This window comes from Atheta coriaria, unplaced genomic scaffold (genome assembly GCF_025399875.1).
Source record: "Atheta coriaria isolate IRGN ID8LTWV9N9 unplaced genomic scaffold, Caltech_Dcor_3.1 hic_scaffold_2_pilon, whole genome shotgun sequence".
Lineage (NCBI taxonomy): Eukaryota > Metazoa > Arthropoda > Insecta > Coleoptera > Staphylinidae > Dalotia > Dalotia coriaria.
The window spans coordinates 3600052-3622766 of record NW_027045444.1 but is presented as its reverse complement, the minus strand read 5'-3'; the positions used below and the strand labels follow the sequence as shown (position 1 = coordinate 3622766).

General features: G+C 38.7%; 4 protein-coding genes and 1 long non-coding RNA gene across 5 annotated transcripts; 2 read left to right on the top strand and 3 right to left on the bottom strand.

The window, feature by feature from the left end:
* Nucleotides 1–21: 21 nt before the first annotated feature.
* Nucleotides 22–7339, bottom strand: LOC135800324 (uncharacterized). The gene is made up of 3 exons (XR_010550138.1): nt 6916–7339; nt 6659–6805; nt 22–442 (listed from the first exon to the last, which is right to left on the bottom strand). It is a non-coding gene; the product is annotated as an uncharacterized lncRNA (long non-coding RNA).
* A 288-nt stretch (nt 7340–7627) lies between these two features.
* Nucleotides 7628–11904, top strand: Vps50 (vacuolar protein sorting 50). The gene is given in 10 exon segments (XM_065316971.1): nt 7628–7777; nt 7856–8353; nt 8414–8818; nt 8886–9175; nt 9621–10335; nt 10410–10506; nt 10509–10702; nt 11162–11320; nt 11391–11457; nt 11460–11904. Coding segments are annotated over 10 exon segments (2832 nt in total). The 5' UTR covers nt 7628–7732; the 3' UTR covers nt 11822–11904.
* A 23-nt stretch (nt 11905–11927) lies between these two features.
* Nucleotides 11928–13769, bottom strand: Es2 (ess-2 splicing factor homolog). Its single transcript, XM_065316972.1, has 5 exons — nt 13666–13769; nt 13390–13587; nt 13169–13322; nt 12253–13090; nt 11928–12174 (listed from the first exon to the last, which is right to left on the bottom strand). The coding sequence occupies exons 2-5, from the start codon at nt 13525–13527 to the stop codon at nt 11928–11930; spliced, it is 1377 nt and encodes a 458-aa protein (XP_065173044.1). The 5' UTR covers nt 13528–13587; nt 13666–13769.
* Nucleotide 13770: 1 nt separating this feature from the next.
* Ufd1 (ubiquitin fusion-degradation 1-like) lies at nt 13771–14721 on the bottom strand. Its single transcript, XM_065316973.1, has 2 exons — nt 14279–14721; nt 13771–14221 (listed from the first exon to the last, which is right to left on the bottom strand). The coding sequence occupies exons 1-2, from the start codon at nt 14699–14701 to the stop codon at nt 13880–13882; spliced, it is 765 nt and encodes a 254-aa protein (XP_065173045.1). The 5' UTR covers nt 14702–14721; the 3' UTR covers nt 13771–13879.
* Nucleotides 14722–15993: 1272 nt separating this feature from the next.
* Nucleotides 15994–18757, top strand: LOC135803317 (protein zyg-11 homolog). The gene is made up of 2 exons (XM_065316908.1): nt 15994–18085; nt 18211–18757. The coding sequence occupies exons 1-2, from the start codon at nt 15994–15996 to the stop codon at nt 18453–18455; spliced, it is 2337 nt and encodes a 778-aa protein (XP_065172980.1). The 3' UTR covers nt 18456–18757.
* Nucleotides 18758–22715: the final 3958 nt, after the last annotated feature.

Here is a 22715-nt window from a genome sequence, read left to right as displayed (position 1 = left end):
TTTCTTTCCAAATTTCTCCAAAATTTTAATAATAAAACATGCATAACTACTAAATACTTCCAATTACAATAAGATCCTTTGGGATGCGTTCGTTTCCGTCATTTGATACGTACATAAATGTCCTTTACCTGGTTGTTAGGACCAACCCGTATTTCACCTTGCGCCTGTGCCATCTAAGCGGCGGCTGCGTGCGCCAAGGTGAAATCTCGCGTCCGAACCAAACCAACCAAGAAGTTGACCAGCTGCAGAGCTTCCCCTCGCGCTCCTCGCTGCTCCCTCCTCTCCTGCTCCTGCTCTTCGCTGGATGATGGTTACCAGCGTGTCATTGGCGGCGACATGGCGGAGGCGTGGCTGGCGGCTGCTGATGGGCGAAACAAAAGAACGGTGGTAGTTGCTATTGGCGACGATGGGGTGGTGGGAGTTATCTACGCATTCGTATCATCTGCAATCAAACAAACACAAACATTTCATTCACAAATTGATCACACATTTGCGTTCCCGGGTGTTGGTGGTGTGTTTGGTGTTTGATATTTGCGTAGTGTTCAACTGGTATAAGTGTGTGTTTGTGTTTGTGTTTACAAGCTACATATTGATAAAATTATCACTTGTTAGCGCGTGTCAAACACACAACATATGTACTCGTAGGTATATGCAGAGTATATGCAGGGTATTCAGAGAAATCGATGCTGGTCCAAACTTTGTTTGCGCTGATTGTTAGCACATGCACAATGTGTAAATGTGTGAAATGAGTTGGAAAAATCAACAAGACAAGCGAGGATTTTATCCGGAATGATTAACACCTGCTTAAAGTAAGGCTTTATGCAAGATGGAGGAAGAGTGACTTAAGTTAAGTAGTTAAGTGTGTATGTATGTGCAAAATGAGATTGTTTAATATATTGTTGACTTTGAAAGCGAATATCTTTTAAACAATAGGGGATAAATTAAATATGTTTGTGGATTTGTAAAGAGGGGTTTATCGTTTATCAAATTTGAAAGTTTGGTCAAATTCTACCAAGTGGTTCGCGAATAAATTAGATTTTTTGTTGGAGAGAACGTATTTGTTGAAATTGGATGTATTTTTATATCTTATGACTTTCACAGCTAATATCTTTTAAACAATAGGGGATAAATTCAAAATGTTTGTGGACTTGCAAAGAGTGGTTTATTATTTATCAAATTTGAAAGTTTGGTCAAATTATACCGAGTGGTTCACGAATAAATAAGATTTTTGCTATTAGAAACGTATTTGTCAAAAAAAAGTTTATATCTTTTGACTTCAAAAGCTAGTAATTCCAAAACTATCAAAGTTTAATATAAAATTCCTTCGGGATCTTATGAAGAATATTATCCCCTGTATATTTTGAGAATTTTGATAGATTATACAAAGTGGTTCACGAATAAATCAATATTTACGCAGTAAAATGAGAAAGTTTAGGAACCACATGTGAATTTGTACTTTCCCCCACTTTACCACCTTATTTAACAGTTATCCATGTGTAGAAACATAGCACGCGACTGTATCATACGCTAGATAGCAACGGATTACCCCCACCACTTTTTGCAGGTCGGCCACAAGTAAAAAATGCTCAAATCTGTCTAAAATCGTCTAGAAAAATACTAACAAGTTGCTAGTGTTCCCCATTCTCTATCTTTTAATAATTTATTATACAGGGTGTTGCAGAAAGACCTTCAACCTCCACTTTAATCTCCCCACACTCACTTCATATCAATATTTTACCTAAACTATCAACAAAAACAGTTCTATTCAATAATTTCCGTAAATTTTCCCACAAATAATCCACAAATCCATTCAACAATAAAATAAAACACTGATAAGACTAGTTTCTATGTACTTATACTTGCAACCCATTGAAACCCACTCCAAACTGACAAAATACTACAAATTCCCCAAATACCTCAACTATATTATCACTTTCCCAATCGAGTACTCCACTCATAAATCAAAATCAAAAAAATAAAACAACATTAGAACCTAATCTGTTAATCAGCTAATCCATTAAAAGTACACGCACAGCCATCTTGTTTCTCCTCCGCGTGGCGTGCTTCATTTAATAAGTGTTTAAACGTGTAATCTCACGTACTCGATCGAAAATCACGACCCTCAACGTAAAGTACACATTTCCGTCGTTTTCGCGTGTGCATCCATCCTACAACTACAACTACCAGAGTAAAATCAAAATCAGAGTAAAGCAGAAAGAAGAGAGAGGTATCATCATCCCACCAACACCACCACCACTGCTCTACTACCATCACCACCACATGCAGTAGTATAGAAACATTATGCGATTGTATACTTTGCGCAGTCAAGCGTGCCTTTTTCATCCCTCTAATAACGCCACCCTCTCGGCTTATCTCCTTCTCTCGCGCTGGTGCGACAAAACATGTGCTCGTTTCGCGCACCCCAACACATCGCGCGCACACCCCTCAATCGTTTTTCACCTCTTAGCAACATCCTCTTTTCACGTTACGGCGAAGAGAGCGGAAAAGTGTACGGCTAGTTTTAACTTTATGTGTGGGAGATGAGAGAAGACAAAAAAGACAAAGATAGATGTTCTGCGCTGCTGGAAAGAAAGCCGAGCGCAAATGAAATTAAGTGCGAACCGCTGGGCACGAACGGAAACCACCCTTATACTAAGCATGACTAACCCACACACACACATTCACAACATTCGCAGCACATTTGTTCTCCTTTTTTGTGCTGCGTTTGACCATTGCTCATCGTAATAGAGTGCCGAGCCAATAAAATGTTCAACACAATAAAAACAACCCTCACATACACACACACACACAGAGAAATAAACATCTACAAAAGATGTGAAATGAAGAGGGCCATAAAAACGATTGCCATCCTGCGATTGTGGTTTTCATAACAATCATAACGCCCTTTTACCCATTCAACACATATTCACACAAACACACACACACACAGATAGAATAAAAATAATTTGTTTCTTCATTCGCAATGTGTGTGTGGGTGACGCCGACAAATGAGGAGAGGTGAGACATAAACAGCGCGTGCGCTCGCAAGATTAACGAGTAATAAACGCAGCACACACACACACACACACACACACACACATGCAGCAAGCGGCGCAAATCGTCAATTTACTGCGCGCGCCATACAACAACCGCAAACAATAACGAATTATCATTATTAGTGTTATCAGCGGCGGCAACGGCGGTTAATTAACTCGCCGCAGCGATAACAACAAACAAATTTCATTTCGCATAGTACTTGAAACCCGTCTAAACCAACTTAAATTTACATTTAAATTTTACACCCAAAAAAAATTAATTTGTTTTTCTATAGTTATAGTCATAGCAACCAAAATTGAATGTAATTAATTAAATTATGTAATTATACATGCAAGGGGTATGAGATAATATATACCATAATGAATGGTTGTTCCCACCATTTTGTTTTCTCACTTGCCGCCTTCCGCGGCACCAGCAGCGGCGGCAGCGGCGGTGGCGGTGTCGCGTTCGCGGTATCGATTAAACAATAACGTAAAACAAATGCCAGAGAGTTAATTAGCGCGCGCGCCGTGTAACAAACGACAATCATATTGAGTATTACACTCAATACTAACACATTACATTAAAAATAAAGTAAAACAGAAAAAATAAGTAAAAGAAAAAGAAAAGAAACACTTAGCATACGGTAATAAAAATAAAACGTACAACAAATCGACTGATTGTCCGATTGCACATACACACATTACATTCATACATACAAATACAATACACAATTACAACCGCGTTAAGTTATTCATTGCGGTCGTGTGTGCGTGTGCGTGTAAATAAATAAAAAGCGGACGCGCTCGAATGCACACACGCCGAGAATACGAAATACGAAATACAAAATCCAACCAACGAAGTATTTCGGCGGAGTGCGTCGCGTCGCATCGCGTATAATTGACGAGGAAGCGAGGAAACACACGTTAAAAACACTCACATACACACACACAGACATAAAATTTACGACTACATACAGAGTGTATCCATAACATGAAACAAAACAAACAAAAACAATACCTAAGCCAGTGTGAAATGAATAAAATAAATAAAACAAATAAAAAAAATAATACAAAATAAAAACTACACGATTACACCTTAACTATCAACATTAAAACAACATTAAACAAACAAAACACTCATACTCATTCACACACACAAAAAAAATAAATTACATTTACAACTATAACAAAGATAGATGTTCTGCGCTGCTGGAAAGAAAGCCGAGCGCAAATGAAATTAAGTGCGAACCGCTGGGCACGAACGGAAACCACCCTTATACTAAGCATGACTAACCCACACACACATTCACACATTTGTTCTCCTTTTTTGTGCTGCGTTTGACCATTGCTCATCGTAATAGAGTGTCGAGCCAATAAAATGTTCAACACAATAAAAACAACCCACACACATACATCTACAAAAGATGTGAAATGAAGAGGGCCATAAAAACGATTGCCATCCTGCGATTGCGGTTTTCATAACAATCATAACGCCCTTTTACCCATTCACCACACATCTACACACAAACACACACAAGGAGAAAATAAAAAGAATTTGTTTCTTCATTCGCAGTGAATGTGTGTGGGTGACGCCGACAAATGAGGAGAGGTGAGACATAAACAGCGCGTGCGCTCGCAAGATTAACGAGTAATAAACGCAGCACACACACACACATGCAGCGAGCGGCGCAAATCGTCAATTTACTGCGCGCGCCATACAACAACCGCAAACAATAACGAATTATCATTATTAGTGTTATCAGCGGCGGCAACGGCGGTTAATTAACTCGCCGCAGCGATAACAACAAACAAATTTCATTTCGCATACTACTTGAAACCCGTCTAAACCAACTTAAATTTAAATTTTACACCTTAAAAAAAATTTTTATAAAAAATTTATTTATTAAACATTATACGTGATTTTGAAGATGCCCTCTGGGCGAAACATGTCAACTCAAAAATAAAATTGTAAATCCAAAATCACGTATAATGTTTAATAAATAAATTTTTTATAAATATACAACATGGATTACGTATTCACCAAAGAAAGTAATAAATTAAAAAAAATTGTTTGTTTTTCTATAGTTATTGTCATAGCAACCAAAATTGAATGTAATTAATTAAATTATGTAATTATACTTGCAAGGGGTATGAGATAATATATAACATAATAAATGGTTGAGGAGGTTGAGGAATTACGACATTAGTCATTAGGCGCCTCCCACTTGAGGAGGTTGAGGAATTACGACATTAGTCATTAGGCGCCTCCCACTTGTTCCCACCATTTTGTTTTCTCACTTGCCGCCTTCCGCGGCACCAGCAGCAGCGGTGGCGGTGGCGGTGTCGCGTTCGCGGTATCGATTAAACAATAACGTAAAACAAATGCCAGAGAGTTAATTAGCGCGCGCGCCGTGTAACAAACGACAATCATATTGAGTATTACACTCAATACTAACACATTACATTAAAATAAAAAAATAAAATAAAAGAAAAAAATAAGTAAAGTAAAAGAAAGAAACACTTAGCATAAGGTAATAAAAATAAAACGTACAACAAATCGACTGATTGTCCGATTGCACATACACACACACATTCATTTCATACATACAAATACAATACACAATTACAACCGCGTTAAGTTATTCATTGCGGTCGTGTGTGCGTGTGCGTGTAAATAAATAAAAAGCGGACGCGCTCGAATGCATACACGCCGAGAATACGAAATACAAAATCCAACCAACGAAGTATTTCGGAGCATATTTCGTCGGGTGCGTCGCGTCGCATCGCATCGCGTATAATTGACGAGGAAGCGAGGAAACACACGTTAAAAACACTCACATACACACACACAGCCATAAAATTTACGACTACATACAGAGTGTATCCATAAACACACAAAACAAACCAAAAAAATACCTAAGCAAGTGTGAAATGAATAAAATAAATAAAACAAATTAAAAAAAATAATACAAAATAAAAACTACACGATTACACGTTAACTATCAACATTAAAACAACATTAAACAAACAAAACACTCATACTCATTCACACACACAAAAAAATATAAATTACATTTACAACTATACGAAACAAACCGAAATACAATGCGAATACACTCTATATGTATGTGTGCAGCACACGTAAAACGCTAATTAGCAGCGACAAGGGGCGATTAGCGCGGCGATTAGTCGACTCGTCGACTCTTCATAATGTGCCTCACATACACACCAACACCAACATACCATGATGGACATTAATATATACCTATATATATTAAAGCGAAGCTGTGTTCAGTGACATTTCCATCAACACAATGTTTATTTTCTACATGTGTGTGAGTCACTAAAATAAGCACTGCAGTTCACTTCACTCACATGATATGTGAATGTGTGTGTAATTTATGCGGAAATCTGCCGCGGCTCGCGTGAAAGTCAAACAGATTATTAAGCTATCAATAACGCGCTAATCGAATTTGTCGCACGCACGCGTACATATGTAACTCAACTGAAACACATTGTATGTTAGTATAATTATATGACAAGTGTAATAAAATTAATATATATGAATAATGTGTGATTGTTATTATTATTATTATTAGTGGGTTGTAATATATGTGTACCTTAATGATTTGATTGACGAATGATGGCGGTGTCTTCTTCCGGCCGCTTCCGGTGTTGTTTATTTGCGGCTCGGCGTGCGGCGGCGGCCGCTCATTGTTTATGTTTACAGCCGATCGATGCTCAACTCCACACTTGAATGTACAAATCTACAACCGAAACAAAACCTTTTCGTTGAGATGCGTTGCGATCACGTACGCACCTCACAAATTGCACATGCACATGATTATACTACAGTACGCAGACGATGAGAACTCACACTTGTGTTTATTATATTATGCGTTGTGGGATTGTTTTCTGTGTGCACTGTTGAGTTTATGGTGCGGATGTCGTTCGGATGGTGGAGATAGACACACGCGTGCGGTTCGAAAGGGGCGCGCGTCGTTGTTGGTTCGCCCGCTGGGTCTCGTCTCCTTCGGGCGGTCGGGCGCGCACTTATTCACTGCCGTTGTGGGTTCGTACGGGCGTTGCGTGCGATGCGGACGCGCACCACACGGATTGTTTGTACCCGCACGACTTCCTCGACGCCCGGCGCTGGGGGTTTTCGCGAGCGTGCGTGCGTGTGCGTTCACCGAGTCGGTCGGGGGTTCGCGTTCGATTTATCGATCAGTCGGCCATCTTGACGTCGTCGGTGTTTCGTGTGTCTTCTGCCCCATTCGACGCGAGTTTACTGAGGCGGGTAGTACCAGCGGCGTCCACTGTGGCGCTAGTTGACTGGAACCCGAAGATGCACGAAGTTGTTCGAAATTCTAAGGATGACTCTACACAAATTTTTGTTTATAGAAAAAAACATGATTAATTAATAATAAATTATATATAAACTAATTAAAAGTTGTAAATATTACTTAAATATTATTTTTGATCAAATTATTTATAAATTTAATGTGTAATTACCACATTTCTCCTCAAATTTCTTTCATGAAAAGTAATTATAGTGATAACTTAGCTTTACATCTGTCAGTTAAGGTCACAGTAGACAAAAGTCAAAAATCGTCAACATTGCAGCAAAAGACAACAAAATCTACTGGAAAAACTGCTTAAAATCAACATATGAAACACAATTCCTAATCATAAACATGGACGAATTCAAATCGAAGATATTAAGTCTGCTTAACAAGCAGGTATGCCTTTCTAAACCCCAAAAACACCCAAAAACAAGCAATATTTGAAGGTTATCTAAACATTTTCGCCTATTTTAGAGCCCTAAAATCCCATCTATGGGTTTCTCAGACGCAAATTACCACTTCCCCAAAGCAGAAACTCTCTGCATCAACAGTAAAACCGCCCCGGAGGCCGACCGCCCTGCCGATCAAGAAATATTAGAAAGTATCGAAGCTGCGTATTTCGCACCAAACAACTTCGACATCTGCCGTTTTGAACTTGAAAAACTCCCCGCAGTCCTCGACTGTGACAGAATCCAAGCAGATTTCAAGCTGTTAAAACGACAGCATCAAGTTGTCTCAAAAAAAGTCTTACAATTAATATTAGAACATCAAAACGCATGCGGCGATGAATTTAAGGAAATGTTAGCGTTGTGTGAGAAATTGGGCGATACATTGCGGTTATGTCGCGATGGGCGGGGCAAATTACACTCTGCGGAACGTCAAGTCGCTGCCACGCTTGGAGTATTAGCCAATCACAGGAAGCGAAAATGTGTTCAGCACCTACTCAACAATCTAAACACAATCAAAGCCTTAGTATAACATAACCTCATTTAAAATTAAAACCCACATAACCTAATTTATTACCTATTTTAGTATCAAACAGACAACCGGTTGCATATTTTACTAAAGAATGAAAACTACGCCGGTGCTATTGAATTGATTCTCGAGTGTCAAGCGGCAGCGCAGCGTTACAGACACTTTAACTGCGTCGCAGCTTTGACCAACAAACTACAAGAGACATTAGAGTATACAGAAGAGCAACTAGATCGTGTCCTGGCACAGATGTGTTATTATTTCGATGCGACACGATATAGAAAACTCCAGGATGCTTATAAGCTGCTGGGAAAGACACAGATTGCTGTGGATCATCTGCACATGCATTACATCAGCAGTATTTATAATACTTCGGTGAATATTGTGTATGTGTACATACAGCATGAGGGTATGGAGATGCCTGTTGGTGATAACACGAAGAAACCTTATAAAAACTTATGTTTAGTAAGTTTTTTTTTTTGAGAAATTTAACTTGTGTTGAATTTAATTAATGTTGATTGTTGATTTTTAGGCTGTGAATCAAGAAAATTTCATTCCATGTCTGCTTGATTTGTGTAAATCATTGTTTAAGATAGTTTTAAGCTATCGGAACTTGGTGCGTTGGCATGATGCGCATGATATTGTTGTAGAAGATGAGAAAGATGCGGATTTTACCAAGGAGTATATCAAGCAGAAACTTGAGCATAATCTGTTGAAGATCTGGCAGGATGTGCAGAGTAAAGTTTCCAGTTTGCTGATGAACAGTGACCTTGGGATGTATAAATTCGATCAGTTTGTGCAAGTATTGGGTGTTGTGCACAGGTAATTGAAGTTTTTACAAAAAGAAAACCTAAAAAACTAAAATTTTGGTTAATTTTCATTTTTAAGAGCATCGTGTTGTGTTATTTGGTTAATTATTTCAATTTTTGGCATTTTTAAGTGTAAAAATGTTGTTTTTAAGATGTTATAAGTGAAAAATCATATTTTTTATGTGAAATATTGATTTTTGTGTGTTTTAAAACCAAAATTCACATAAAAAACACAACATTTTAGATGATTACCACAATTAACTTAATAATTTATAAGAAAATCTCTTTAATAATGAAAATACTATGAGATTTCACGTTTTTAGAAGAAAATCACCGATTTTCAAGCTTAAATCATTGAAAATGCCATCAAAATAATAACACAACACGATAAATCTCTCTAAAAATGAAAATAAACCCTAAAAAACAATAAAACCCTAACAAACCCCCAATATTTCCAGATTAATTGAAGTGGGTGAAGAATTCTCCGGAAGTAAATCCGAAGAACTCCACGAATCCATCCGCCATCAAAGCGTGAATTACTTCCAACATTACCACACTCAACGCCTGGAAGAACTCAAAATCTTCCTCGAGAATGAATCATGGACAATCTGCCCGGTGAAATCCACCTTCGACATCCTCCAACTGCAGGAATTCAAAGCAATGAAGCACGTCCTCAAGAACTTCAAACGCACAGGCGGGCAATACTTCACACCAAGCGGCATATCCACCGACGGGGCGAGTTCCACCCACTCTCAAGACGGCAGCAGTGTGACTGGCAATTATTTCATCCGGTATGGCGATCATGGAACACCTTTTGACTTCACTCCGGAGGAAATCATAGATGAAGATATCCTTCTATCAGATGGCGAGTATTTCAGTGATGATAGTGAAGAAGAGAATGAAGAACTGCATAAAGATTATGTTGATGAATATTAAGGAGAAAAGAAAAATATTTCGAAGGAGAAAGAAAAGAATTAGTCAAATCAAAAGAAAGAAAAACGTATAAATCATCATGTGTTAACCAACACAACACTCAGTGTCCTACGACAGATGGGAAAATACTTACAGATGTCCAGACTTTTTAAACCAATTGCGTTTGATATCATCAAATACATGAATCAGTTATTTGACTTCTATTTGTATTCAGTCCATTGCTTCTTTGCATCGGATTTAGTAAGTATTACATCATAACCTCAAAAATTTCCATTTTTTAACTTAACCTCAATTAACTTCTATTTATTTTATAGACAGTGTCTTCAAGTGCTTTGTATTCACTCTCATTGAGTTCCACACTGAAAAGAATCCAAGAATCTCTTTTCCTGACCAATGACGACGCGCAGGATGAAATAAAATAACAAAACCCATAGTCTCACCATTAGTAGACCTGAAAAAGCCGGAAATGCTGCATGGTTTCGCCGAGCGCGTGGTTGGCGTCGAAAGCCTGATATTCCTCGCTCGGCAATACGAAGGACTACAAACTTACTTGGAATCATTAGTACCATCGCAAAACAAAAGCATCCTGCAGCAGTTTTTCAATCAGGGTGAGTTTGGATTTGCGTACCATTTTGAAGTTGTCCATGAATTTCTCGCCGATCAACGCGGAGCATTCGATGTTGTTAATGCCGAGTTTAACGGTGTTGCGTTCTTTCACGCGGTGGAGTTTCATGTAGTCCTGGCGTTGAATCAGGACGTAATCGCCTTGGTTTATTGTTTCCTGCATGTTTTTTAACTGTAAATATACAAATGCGAGTTTAATTTGAGGTTATTTTTGTATTTTTGGTGATTATTCGAAAAGTAATCAAAGATTTAATGAATTATTACCGTAATTATGTAGTAATTATTTTGTGGTTGTGATTTTTGTTGATATACACTGTGTAATTGTTGTTAATAACGAAATATTCGTTAAATTAATTCGCAAACATGCAACATGTGTGGTGGATTACACTCGGGTGTTGTCGTGTATGTTCGTATTTTATTTTATTTTAAATTTATATTTCAGACAATCAGCAGCGCGATAGATTTACGCCGTCCGGTTTACATGACCGTCTGCGCGCAGGCTTTCGACCTGCGACAGATTTTATCCTCAATGGCGAAGATTAACTGGGAAGTCAAGGAAGTAATGTCGCAGCACAACAACTACATTGACATTGTTCTAAGGGTAAGTTCACACAACACATCACACACAATCCGCCATTTTGATTATTTTACTTCTAACCTTTACTCTGCAGGAAATTCAAATTTTCACCATGCGTTTGGAGCAAATCAACGCACAAGTCCACATCAACGACGCCATTATGTCCTCCTATGGGAAAACATAGCGCATATAATCACGCACACATTCGTACAGGGTTTCGCCGAAGCTAAAAAGTGCACGCCTTGCGGTCGCGCACTCATGCGCCTCGACTTCACGCACTTCCTGCAAACCTTCGAGCAAATCACTCGTGTACGCCCCGTGCCGCACAAAGACTACGTAGATAACTATATAAACGCGTTCTATATTCCCGAACTGGAGCTGGACGAATGGATGCGCGCGCATGGCGAATACTCATCGAAGCATCTCTATGGCCTCGTGAGTTGCGCATGTCAGAATAACAAAAAGTCGAAACAAAGACTTTTTGCTGTTATTGAAGAGATAGAACGTGAACGCTCACAGCGGTAGCATTGTACACGTGTTTTAATTATCAGAATAACAATTTTAGTATTTATTAAGAGATTATAATAAATTATAACTTACTGTTTGGACGCCATCTTGTTTTCTTTGTGTTCTAGAAAAAATCCGAAGCGGTTTGCCTCCGAGGTACTTTAATCTTCAATAGATCATCAGTGAGGTTATCATCGCTCTTTTTAATACCTAGGTTACGTTTCGGTGTGCCTATTGTGGTCATCAATGGCGTTTTTGGTGTTCTGGGTGTTCGTGATAAGTCTAATCTTAGTTTTGATGTGGCTAGGCGTTGCGCAGCGGGTGACATGCTGAATAGTCTTTCACGGGATGACCCTGTGTAAGGTGACGGGCTGTCAAACGAAAAAAAACATGGCGGATGCATAACCTTTATGAGTATTGTGAGTAATTTTATAATTTTAAACACTAACCTTTGAAATTGTTTCCTTGCTGCGTCCATGGCTTTCTTTTTCTTATCCCGATGTCGTTCACTGGCTTTCTCCGCGAGTGCAAACGCCAACTGCTCGCGTTTCGGCGGTGCGTTCATTTTGAACGATGGACCTTGCGTGCGCATCAGCGGCGTGTCGCTACCGTCGAGTCTAAATGGCGTGCCTTCAACTTCACCCCATGTCATCAACGGGCTTTCGGCTACGCCCGGACATGGCGACGGTGTCCGAACCAACCCGAAGCCGTTGATCTGCGGTGTGCCTGTCAACAACTCCTTGCCATCCACGCCAATCTTACCGTCCAATCCGCGCGCTTGTTTCTTGGCCAACTCTGTAATGGTTTCCTTACTCTGCGAATCATTGAACGGATTCAACTGCAGCCGAGTATTCGAATGCACTACCTCCTGACGCTTTTTATTATACTCTATCTCTTCCTCTGGTGTTAAATCCACACCATCCGGGACGTACATGATGTAATTCTTGTTTTTATACGTCCATGTGTCAATGTTGAGCTTTTTTGCAGGCAGCGCCGCCTGTTGTTCAACACTAGGCAACGCCAAAGCATTCTGCTGATCTTGCAATGATTTATCTTCCTCTTGATATAGATAAGAGTATTTTAAACGATGCTTACGTTCGGATTCAGTCATGATTTCCTCAAAGCTTTGATTATCTTCGGATGTGTGTGAGTTGAGGTACTGATCCAGGGATAATTTTTGTGTTTTGTCATTGGTTTCACAAGATGGCTGACTGTGCACTGGGCTGGGGGCAGGGTCTTGTGAGTTGTGAATGTTGGCAGGCGTTTCGAAGGTGGCAGGACTTGGTACTAAAAGCAACATAACCAAAAAATAAGTTTTTAATGAAATTTTTGTCTAAAATTATGAAAAAATGTGTTAAAACTTACATCTGCTTGGTGCTCGTCTTGATCCAGTGTATTTTAAATGTAATTCTCTGATTTTTATCACATCGTTGTTTTCCACAGCCTCTAAATATTCAGTTTTTGCTTTTAGTTTTTCAAGATCAGGAAAAAAATCTCTTTCAATGATTTTTCCCAGTTCCTATACATAAAATTTGGTAATTATTATCTAATTTATTTATTTTTAACGTTTAAAAATGATTTTTTACCTCAACAAATCTGTCATCATCCAAAACAAGCTGTGCGCGTTTCTTTTTCACCATTTTCGGCACTTTAAACACCACAGCCTTGTTGAATTCCTGCATGGCGACGATGGCATTCTGCCCTGGCGTCTTCGGACTCTCCATTTATAATAAATTACTTCAATAATTAATATTTTCGCTGCGAATGTTTGCGACCAGCTGATCCTAAACGACACAAAACGTAATGAGTTAGGCAACCAAATATACAGCAAAAATATACCAAGTGTATAAAACACCACCAACCTGATTATTTCTGGTGACAAAATGGCGGCTAATCCAGACGCATTCTTTTCGCGTTAACCATACTCTCATCATCAACATCCTTGCGTTTCTTACTGTCATCACTCCTTTGCACAAAATACGCGTGTTTATTAAGATTTATTTTATAAATTAATATTTAAATCGTTCACGTTGCTTCACAGCTAAACGATTGGGAAGTAGGAAGGAGAAATTGGGCTTACTTGACGGTGAGAGTCTTGCCGGCGCCCTGAAACGGCTTGAATTCCTCGGGTTTCTCTTCCTTGGCGGCGGCGGGTTTGTCCACGCGGCGTATAAAGCGCAAAAAGCCGGGTTTGTAATCGTAATCGGGAATACCACGTACATAAACCGGTTTCGGCGGTGGGCAATCCGCCGAACCTGAGTTTTTGCGCCGTTTGCCATCGAGGCGATTGCCGCTGCCTGCAAAAGGGACAAAGTGCGATGGGCCAGGCATCAGGTAAGCAGGATCAACCGCTTCGTCATCCTCGTCTTTTTTCGCCACTTTTGGTTCTCGATAACCGACAGGCGCAGCGAATTCAACCTAAAAATCATCATAAACATAAAATTAATCAATTTTTTCACATTTTTTGTTACTTACATTCATATCACACTCAATAATGCTGATTGCATTACTAGGTTTTGTTTCGAGCACGCACAGCTCGTAAGCTTTCTGATTATACTGCACTGCGATGACATCGCCAGTGGTGAGACATGCAAACGTGCGTAAGCAGTTCTCCAACACCGCTTTCGGGTTGGTTATATCCAAAAAGTCGGGATTTAACGGTTGGAATTTGGAAAATGACCCGACGGGGAGGTTAATTGACTCGATTTGCAGCGCGTCGCCTTCGGATAGCACCAGATTGTGCATCATCCACAGCGGGAGGTAGCATTTACCCTCGTCGGCGATGAATTCCAGCACTCCGCAATGTGTTTGCCGTGAGGTTTTCTTGTTGGTGAGCTTGAACAGCATCGGATAGTTGATGTTCAAGCGTGTGGAGTGCTCCAATGCAGATGGCGGCATTATAACTAAGAAAAATCATGTTTTTATGTTGGTAAATAGTAAAAAAGTAGTGGAAAACGTACTTTTTCCACCTTTTCGACATCTTGACGCTCGTTACCGGGTATCATCGCCACTGAAAAGCACTGATACGTGACGTTGAACGGCCGGGGCATCTCAGGAAACACATTGAACCCAAATTGAAACTAAAACATTTACAAAAACGAGTAAATTCACAGAAATTTTGAAATACTATGACAAAGACAATGAAAAATATGACAAAATGACACAATATACATAAAAATACATATTTTAAGTATAATTATACATTAAATCAGTGTAAATATTAAGTTTATCACGTACCATTGTGATTTTGTATGTTGTAAACCTTTCTCAAGCGATAATTGTGCACAAATTTCGTAAAAAATCCTGATGCACAACAGGATGACTTTTGTATTATTCCGAGGTTATGTTATGACCGAAATTTAGTACACCGAGTGTCCAAACAAACAAAAACGCCTACACAAACAAACAACAAATTAAACCGCATAACAATCATATCACATACATAATACACTCATTAACAATACAAATTAATTATAAATTACACAAAAATTAACTACATTTTAACGATCTTTGGCGTTTAGATAATATGAAACATTATCGCATTGATTTTGTTTGTTTGCGCATGCACTACATGCGCCGTACAATGGTGTAAAGTGGGTTGCTGCTACGCTGATCGAAAATCACTGAAATTGTAATCATTAATCAGTATTATTAAGTAAGTGTTGATCATTTAGTAATAATCATAGCGTTTCGCGGGGAATTGATTTGGGTGGTTTAAGCGCGCAATCAGTAATTTATTAATTACTCACGGAGGGAATAAGTTAGGGAGGTGATTTTTTCAGTGGGTGATAGAGAATTAAATTGTGGATAATATCATGTAGAGTGGTTTGTGTTATGAGTGATAGGTAATTAATTATGAGTGAAATTAATTATTTTTTTGTGGAATTTTGGAGAAACTTGCTCGTAACTTTTGTAATTTTAAAGATAAATTCAAAATTTTTGTACCAATAGAATAGAAATTAAATTCTGAATCGGATTCCACTAAAATTTTGTCTAATAAATTTTTTGTTAATTATTAATTAATAATTAATTAATAACTTTTAAACGCAATTAGAAAAATAACATATTTTCCGCTTAAAATATGCAGAATAAAATTCTTAATAACCCACAAAAAAAATTTCATCCCAACCTCTGATACTTTAAAAGTTATAACCTAAAAACCATGAAATTTCTAGGTTATCCCCAGAAAAATGTTACGGCGCCGTGCCATTACTCCGAACTCTGCCTGGGTGCATCGTGGGGCGACATGGGATCTTCGCACGTGCTACGTGCGCGTTTCAGGCCCGACGGGCGGCGCGCACTTTGCGCTAACGAAACTGGAGGAGCGCAAAAGCCTTCTGCAAGCTGACGCAGACTTCTACCTCTTCAACAAGCTCTCCGAGCAACTGCTCGAACGCATCAACTCCAAACGCCGCCTCGACGACCGCACGCTCAACCTCTTCCGATCACGCAACACACGCCTGAAATGCGTGCGCATCTCGGACTCACCGGCCATCACCCCCGAAGGCCTCCGCACGCTGCGCGAACACAAACTCACCGAACTACATTGCACGCGCATGGAGAGCCTCACCGTCGGGCTGATCCTCGACTGCCTCAGCGAGGACACCATACGTAACCTAACCTCACTCGACGTATCCCGCTGCACATTCATCGACATCTCGCGGCACAGCATGATGATGCACCTGACGAACCTAAAACAATTGAAATCACTCAACGTGTCATTCACGGAGTTCAACCAACAGACGTTGGAGATGATTTGCGAGGATCTCACCCAGCTGGAGTATTTGAACATCAGCGGGACGTGGGTGCAATGTGTGAAACCGCTACTTTTACTTAAACATCGTCTGCTTGCTTTGGTAGCAAGTGATTTACGATGGATTAACTTGATGACGCAGTATATTATCAAACTGGACATGCTGCGCCATCTAGATATCAGTCTCATACATGAAAGATTCGAAAGCATACAGAATACAGCGATTTGTGACATTTTAGAGTCACCAGAAACACTACCCAATCTTGTTTCGTTGGATATCAGCGGATGGAGGGATCTCATCCCCAAGGGCACGATGTTAACTTACTTGAAACATCATCCACGGATGAAATACCTCGGACTCGTGCTGAATCCCATCGCGTTTGAATTATTCCTGTCTGAACCTGAGCATGACCCTGAAACGGAATTGGAACTGCGTGTTGCTGGTCTAGGAAATGAAGAACAGATTATTTTAGCGTTGAGAAGACATTATGACAGACATAATTACGTCCAGAAGGCTTTGTATCACCTCTTTCAACTTACAGATGGTTTTGCGGCGAGTCGTTCGGATGTTTTTCAATTGGTCATCTTGGCAATGGCGACACATCCGAAGCGCTTCGGTGTGCAAATGGCCGCCACGGCGTGTCTGTATAATCTGACACGCGGTGAGATTTCGAAACAAATCCATCCGAAATATCTCAGTCGGGCTGTGGATTTAACCCTGGATGCCATGGAGAGTTTTCCAGGCGAGTATCAACTGCAAAAGAATGCGTTACTTACGTTGTGTAGTGATCGAATCCTGCAGGATGTGGATTTCGATCGGTATCGCTGTGCGAAGATCGTGTTGGACTCACTCTGTACGTTTGAAGAGGTTAATATGAACCGGATGTCGGTCGCCATTTGTAGTATACTCGCCGCGAAGATTTCCACTCGTGAAACTTCGGAGCTTGGTGGGCAGACTGCATACATGAAGAAGTTGCTTGCCATGGTGCAACAGCGTGTGGATAATGGCAATTCGGATATCACGATGAAGTTCACGCTCAGCGCGTTGTGGAATTTGACCGATGAGAGCGCCGCCACTTGTGCGGTGTTCTTGGAAAATGGCGGCGCTGAGTTGTTTCTGGATGTGCTGAAAGTGTTCAAAACCGACACGGCTGTGGAGACGAAAGTGTTGGGTTTGTTGAATAACATCGCTGAAGTGGATATTCTACGTGGACGATTGTTGGTTGAGCCGCTGGTGCAGGAATTATACGGATTGTTAACTTACGATATGATTGACGTGAGTTACTTTGCTGCTGGTATAGTTGCGCATTTGGCTAGTGATGGCGCTGACAGCTGGACGGTGCATGAATTACCTCGTGAGAAGTTATTGCAAGCGCTGGAAGCGGCTGTTGTCAACTGGGGTGTGCCGGATAACGAAATGGTGGCGTATCGAAGTTTCAAACCGTTTTTTCCACTGCTGAAAGTCGGTGTGGATTATCGTGTGCAGTTGTGGGCTGTGTGGGCTGTGCATCATGTCTGCACGAAAAACTGTGAGTATATAACCAATCAGAAGACTTGTTAGATGTGTGATGTGGGTTGCAGCCAATCACAGACGTTGTTACAAATTTTGAATGACAATCATAAATTCAAGTTACTAACCTGTCATATTTTTCAGCGAAACGTTACTGCGACATGTTGAAAGAAGAACACGGTGTAGAGCTATTACAAAACCTCATCGATGATGTGAACACACACGAAATGGCAGTGGATAAATGTCGTGAGGTGTTGCGACATATATCACCGCCGACGTTGTTCGATCTACGGACGAGTATAGTCTGCACAGCGACGATAATTGATGCAACCACCGCAGCACTCGGCGGTGGCGCTACGAGACAACAAGTACAAGAACTACGGCAATGAACGTGAACACAACGCGCTCTAGTAAGCTTAAATGAATGCAAATTAAATAAATTTTAATTAAATCTATATATATATAGAAATAATAACGTGTATGCGTACAATACGCAATATCTCGAATTGTTACCGTATGCGCGCGCGCATGCGTATGTGCGCGTGTGACAAAATGGCGCTTTGTTGAAAACAAATTGAAATGCGTGTATGTTGTGTTTTGTTGTATCGAAACTCTGAAAGTTTGCAAATTTTAACATGTTCCGCGACAATGTACAATATTCTAGTCATAATATATGAAAATATTCAAGGAAGACTTAGATAAATGTTATTAAATTAAATGATATGATGTGTTTTTTTGTTGGGATTTTTGCAGGGATTGGTTTATTTGATTAATTTTTTGTATTGTTTGAAAGTTTTAGGCGGTTTTACGCAGTGTTTCGCGAATAAATGGTGATTTTATGCGCGTTTTGTGAAAATTTCGAGGTTATGTTTCATTTTAAACGCGTGTAACTTGGATGTTATCATAGTTATTATTAAAATTCTTTCGGGGGTTGATAAAGTGTATAATATTCTGGAGATGAGAGAATTTTGATCAATATATACCCAGTGGATCGGTAATAAATTAGAAAAATCTATGATTTTGTGTTAGAACGCTGTTTTAAAATATTTTCTTTGGTTAAACGCGTATAACTCAAAAACCATTAATTATATTAACAAAATTCCGCCTGCATTATGTAAATGAGTTAATTCTCTATACAATTAGAAAATTTCATTGAATTCTACCGAGTGTTTCGTGAATAAATTGACATTTTCGACAAAAACGCGCATTTTTTCCAATTTTCTCACTTTAGGGGCTTCTAAATTGAAAACTGTTAAATATAATCAAGACATTCATTCGAATTAATAAATAGGTGTTATTTCTTGGTATAATTTGAGAGTTTCATCAACTTCCACCGAGTGTTTCACGAATAAACTGTTAATTTCTCACAAAACGCGCTTTTAACTAAAAAATTTGATTTTTTTGAAATTTAAATTGCGCACAACGCAAAAACTATTAATTATAATAACAAAATTCCTTCTGTATTATGTAAATGAGTTAATTCTCTATACAATTAGAAAATTTCATTGAATTCTACCGAGTGTTTCGTGAATAAATTGACATTTTCGACAAAAACGCGCATTTTTTTCCAATTTTTTCACTTTAGGGGCTTCTAAATTAAAAACTGTTAAATATAATCAAGACATTCATTCGAATTAATAAATAGGTGTTATTTCTGGGTATAATTTGAGAGTTTCATCAACTTCCACCGAGTGTTTCACGAATAAACTGTTCATTTCTCACAAAACGCGCTTTTAACACGAAAAATTTGATTTTTTTGAAATTTAAATTGCGCATAACGCAAAAACTATTAATTATAATAACAAAATTCCTTCTGTATTATGTAAATGAGTTAATTCTCTATACAATTAGAAAATTTCATTGAATTCTACCGAGTGTTTCGTGAATAAATTGACATTTTCGACAAAAACGCGCATTTTTTTCAATTTTTTCAATTTCGGGGCTTCTAAATTAAAAACGGTTAAATATAATCAAGACATTCATTCGAATTAATAAATAGGTGTTATTTCTTGGTATAATTTGAGAGTTTCATCAACTTCCACCGAGTGTTTCACGAATAAACTGTTAATTTCTCACAAAAGGCGCTTTTAACTAAAAAATTTGATTTTTTTAAATTTAAATTGCGCATAACGCAAAAACTATTAATTATAATAACAAAATTCCTTCTGCATTATGTAAATGAGTTAATTCTCTATACAATTAGAAAATTTCATTGAATTCTACCGAGTGTTTCGTGAATAAATTGACATTTTCGACAAAAACGCGCATTTTTTTCCAATTTTCTCACTTTAGGGGCTTCTAAATTGAAAACTGTTAAATATAATCAAGACATTCATTCGAATTAATAAATAGGTGTTATTTCTTGGTATAATTTGAGAGTTTCATCAACTTCCACCGAGTGTTTCACGAATAAACTGTTAATTTCTCACAAAACGCGCTTTTAACACGAAAAATTTGATTTTTTTTGAAATTTAAATTGCGCATAACGCAAAAACTATTAATTATAATAACAAAATTCCTTCTGCATTATGTAAATGAGTTAATTCTCTATACAATTAGAAAATTTCATTGAATTCTACCGAGTGTTTCGTGAATAAATTGACATTTTCGACAAAAACGCGCATTTTTTTTCCAATTTTTTCACTTTAGGGGCTTCTAAATTAAAAACTGTTAAATATAATCAAGACATTCATTCGAATTAATAAATAGGTGTTATTTCTTGGTATAATTTGAGAGTTTCATCAACTTCCACCGAGTGTTTCACGAATAAACTGTTAATTTCTCACAAAACGCGCTTTTAACACGAAAAATTTGATTTTTTTTGAAATTTAAATTGCGCATAACGCAAAAACTATTAATTATAATAACAAAATTCCTTCTGCATTATGTAAATGAGTTAATTCTCTATACAATTAGAAAATTTCATTCAATTCTACCGAGTGTTTCGTGAATAAATTGACATTTTCGACAAAAACGCGCATTTTTTTCCAATTTTTTCACTTTCGGGGCTTCTAAATTAAAAACGGTTAAATATAATCAAGACATTCATTCGAATTAATAAATAGGTGTTATTTCTTGGTATAATTTGAGAGTTTCATCAACTTCCACCGAGTGTTTCACGAATAAACTGTTAATTTCTCACAAAACGCGCTTTTAACACGAAAAATTTGATTTTTTTGAAATTTAAATTGCGCATAACGCAAAAACTATTAATTATAATAACAAAATTCCTTCTGAATTATATAAAGGAGTTAATTATCTATCTAATTTGAAAGTTTCATATGAAAACTTGAAACGGTTAATGAATAAATTATGATTTTCCATAAAAGAATGCGAATTAAGAAAATTGACTTTAGTTTTGTTCACTTTAAAAGACAATAACTCAATAAGTAATACAGATAACAATAAAATTCCTTCGAAATTTAGAGGTTATGTTATGATAATAAAATGAACGTAGTGTTTCAATGATGGAGACTGAAGAAATCACCACGCTCAACATGATGGATCCCTGTGCGCACATTCCTTCAACATCCAGTACGCCGATGGAGACCGAGGATGCTTTGCCGTCAACGTCTGCAATACCCACCACTGCCGAAAAGAAGGCCCTGCGAAATCGTGAGTACAGAAAACGTGCAGCAGCTATTAGAACCCCAGAACAGGCCGCGGCGTTTGCAAGAAAAGCCGCTGAAAGACGACGCAAATCGTACCATCTACGTAGAGCTGCAAATTTAGCTCTCGCCAGCGGCACGGTACCAGCAGTGCATCAAGAACAACCTACCTGGTCTACAAAATGGTCTTCGTCAATACATCGATTCAAATCTACTTTCCTGGATAACGATTTTGGCCATACTTGTTCGGTTTGCGATAGATTATGGTTCAGAAATGACCTTAAAGCCATCACTGCTGTACAAATGCAGATAATCTCAGATTGGTGTGTTAAGGAAAATCGGCAAGTACACGCCCAGGAATTTACATTGGTTTGCGCCAACTGTAAACGTTCGCTGAATACAGGAAAGCTTCCGAGTCTTGCGAAGATGAACGGCTTCACATATCCTGAGGTACCTCCAGGTCTACCGCCATTGGATCCAATCAGTGAACGGTTGATCTCACCACGTCTGCCATTTATGCAAGTACGTCGACTCCGTCATGATTTCTCATATGGGATCATTGGACAAGTGATCAACGTTCCAGTCGACGTGCAAGAAATGGTGAAATGCTTACCTCGGCAACTGGATGAGGACGAAGTAATCAATGTCAACATAAAACGGAATCTTGCGCACAAAACGAATTACGTTAGCGGATACACGTCTAAACGTACGATCAAGGAATGGTTGGATGTACTTCAGAAGTCGAGCCTTTATCGTTTATACGATATCAAAGTAGATTTGTCGAAGCTACAGCTTACAGTGCCATCAGAAGAAATCCTGCCGGATGAACCTGGTCCTCGCATCGAAGCAATTTCTGCTGAATATACACCTGACTCTGAAATTCTTGCTGCTAGACAGCACACACTATTGTGGAATGAAGAGGATTGTCTTGACATCGCACCAGGACATCGGGCAACGCCTCTCAACATCATTTATGACCGTCATGCTGAAGAATTATCATTTCCTGCAATATACTTCGGAGAACCACGTCGTTTCAACATG

Excerpts from the sequence above, each read along its gene's own strand:
- LOC135803317 (XM_065316908.1), top strand. The coding sequence starts at position 15,994 with ATGTTACGGCGCCGTGCCATTACTCCGAACTCTGCCTGGGTGCATCGT. Across the intron at positions 18,086-18,210 it reads TCATGTCTGCACGAAAAACT|CGAAACGTTACTGCGACATG; the intron begins GTGAGTATATAA and ends CATATTTTTCAG.
- Es2 (XM_065316972.1), bottom strand. The coding sequence starts at position 13,527 with ATGGAGAGTCCGAAGACGCCAGGGCAGAATGCCATCGTCGCCATGCAG. Across the intron at positions 13,323-13,389 it reads ATGATGACAGATTTGTTGAG|GAACTGGGAAAAATCATTGA; the intron begins GTAAAAAATCAT and ends TTTTATGTATAG. Across the intron at positions 12,175-12,252 it reads GCAAGGAAACAATTTCAAAG|CCCGTCACCTTACACAGGGT; the intron begins GTTAGTGTTTAA and ends TTCGTTTGACAG.
- Ufd1 (XM_065316973.1), bottom strand. The coding sequence starts at position 14,701 with ATGCCGCCATCTGCATTGGAGCACTCCACACGCTTGAACATCAACTAT. Across the intron at positions 14,222-14,278 it reads TTATTGAGTGTGATATGAAT|GTTGAATTCGCTGCGCCTGT; the intron begins GTAAGTAACAAA and ends GATGATTTTTAG.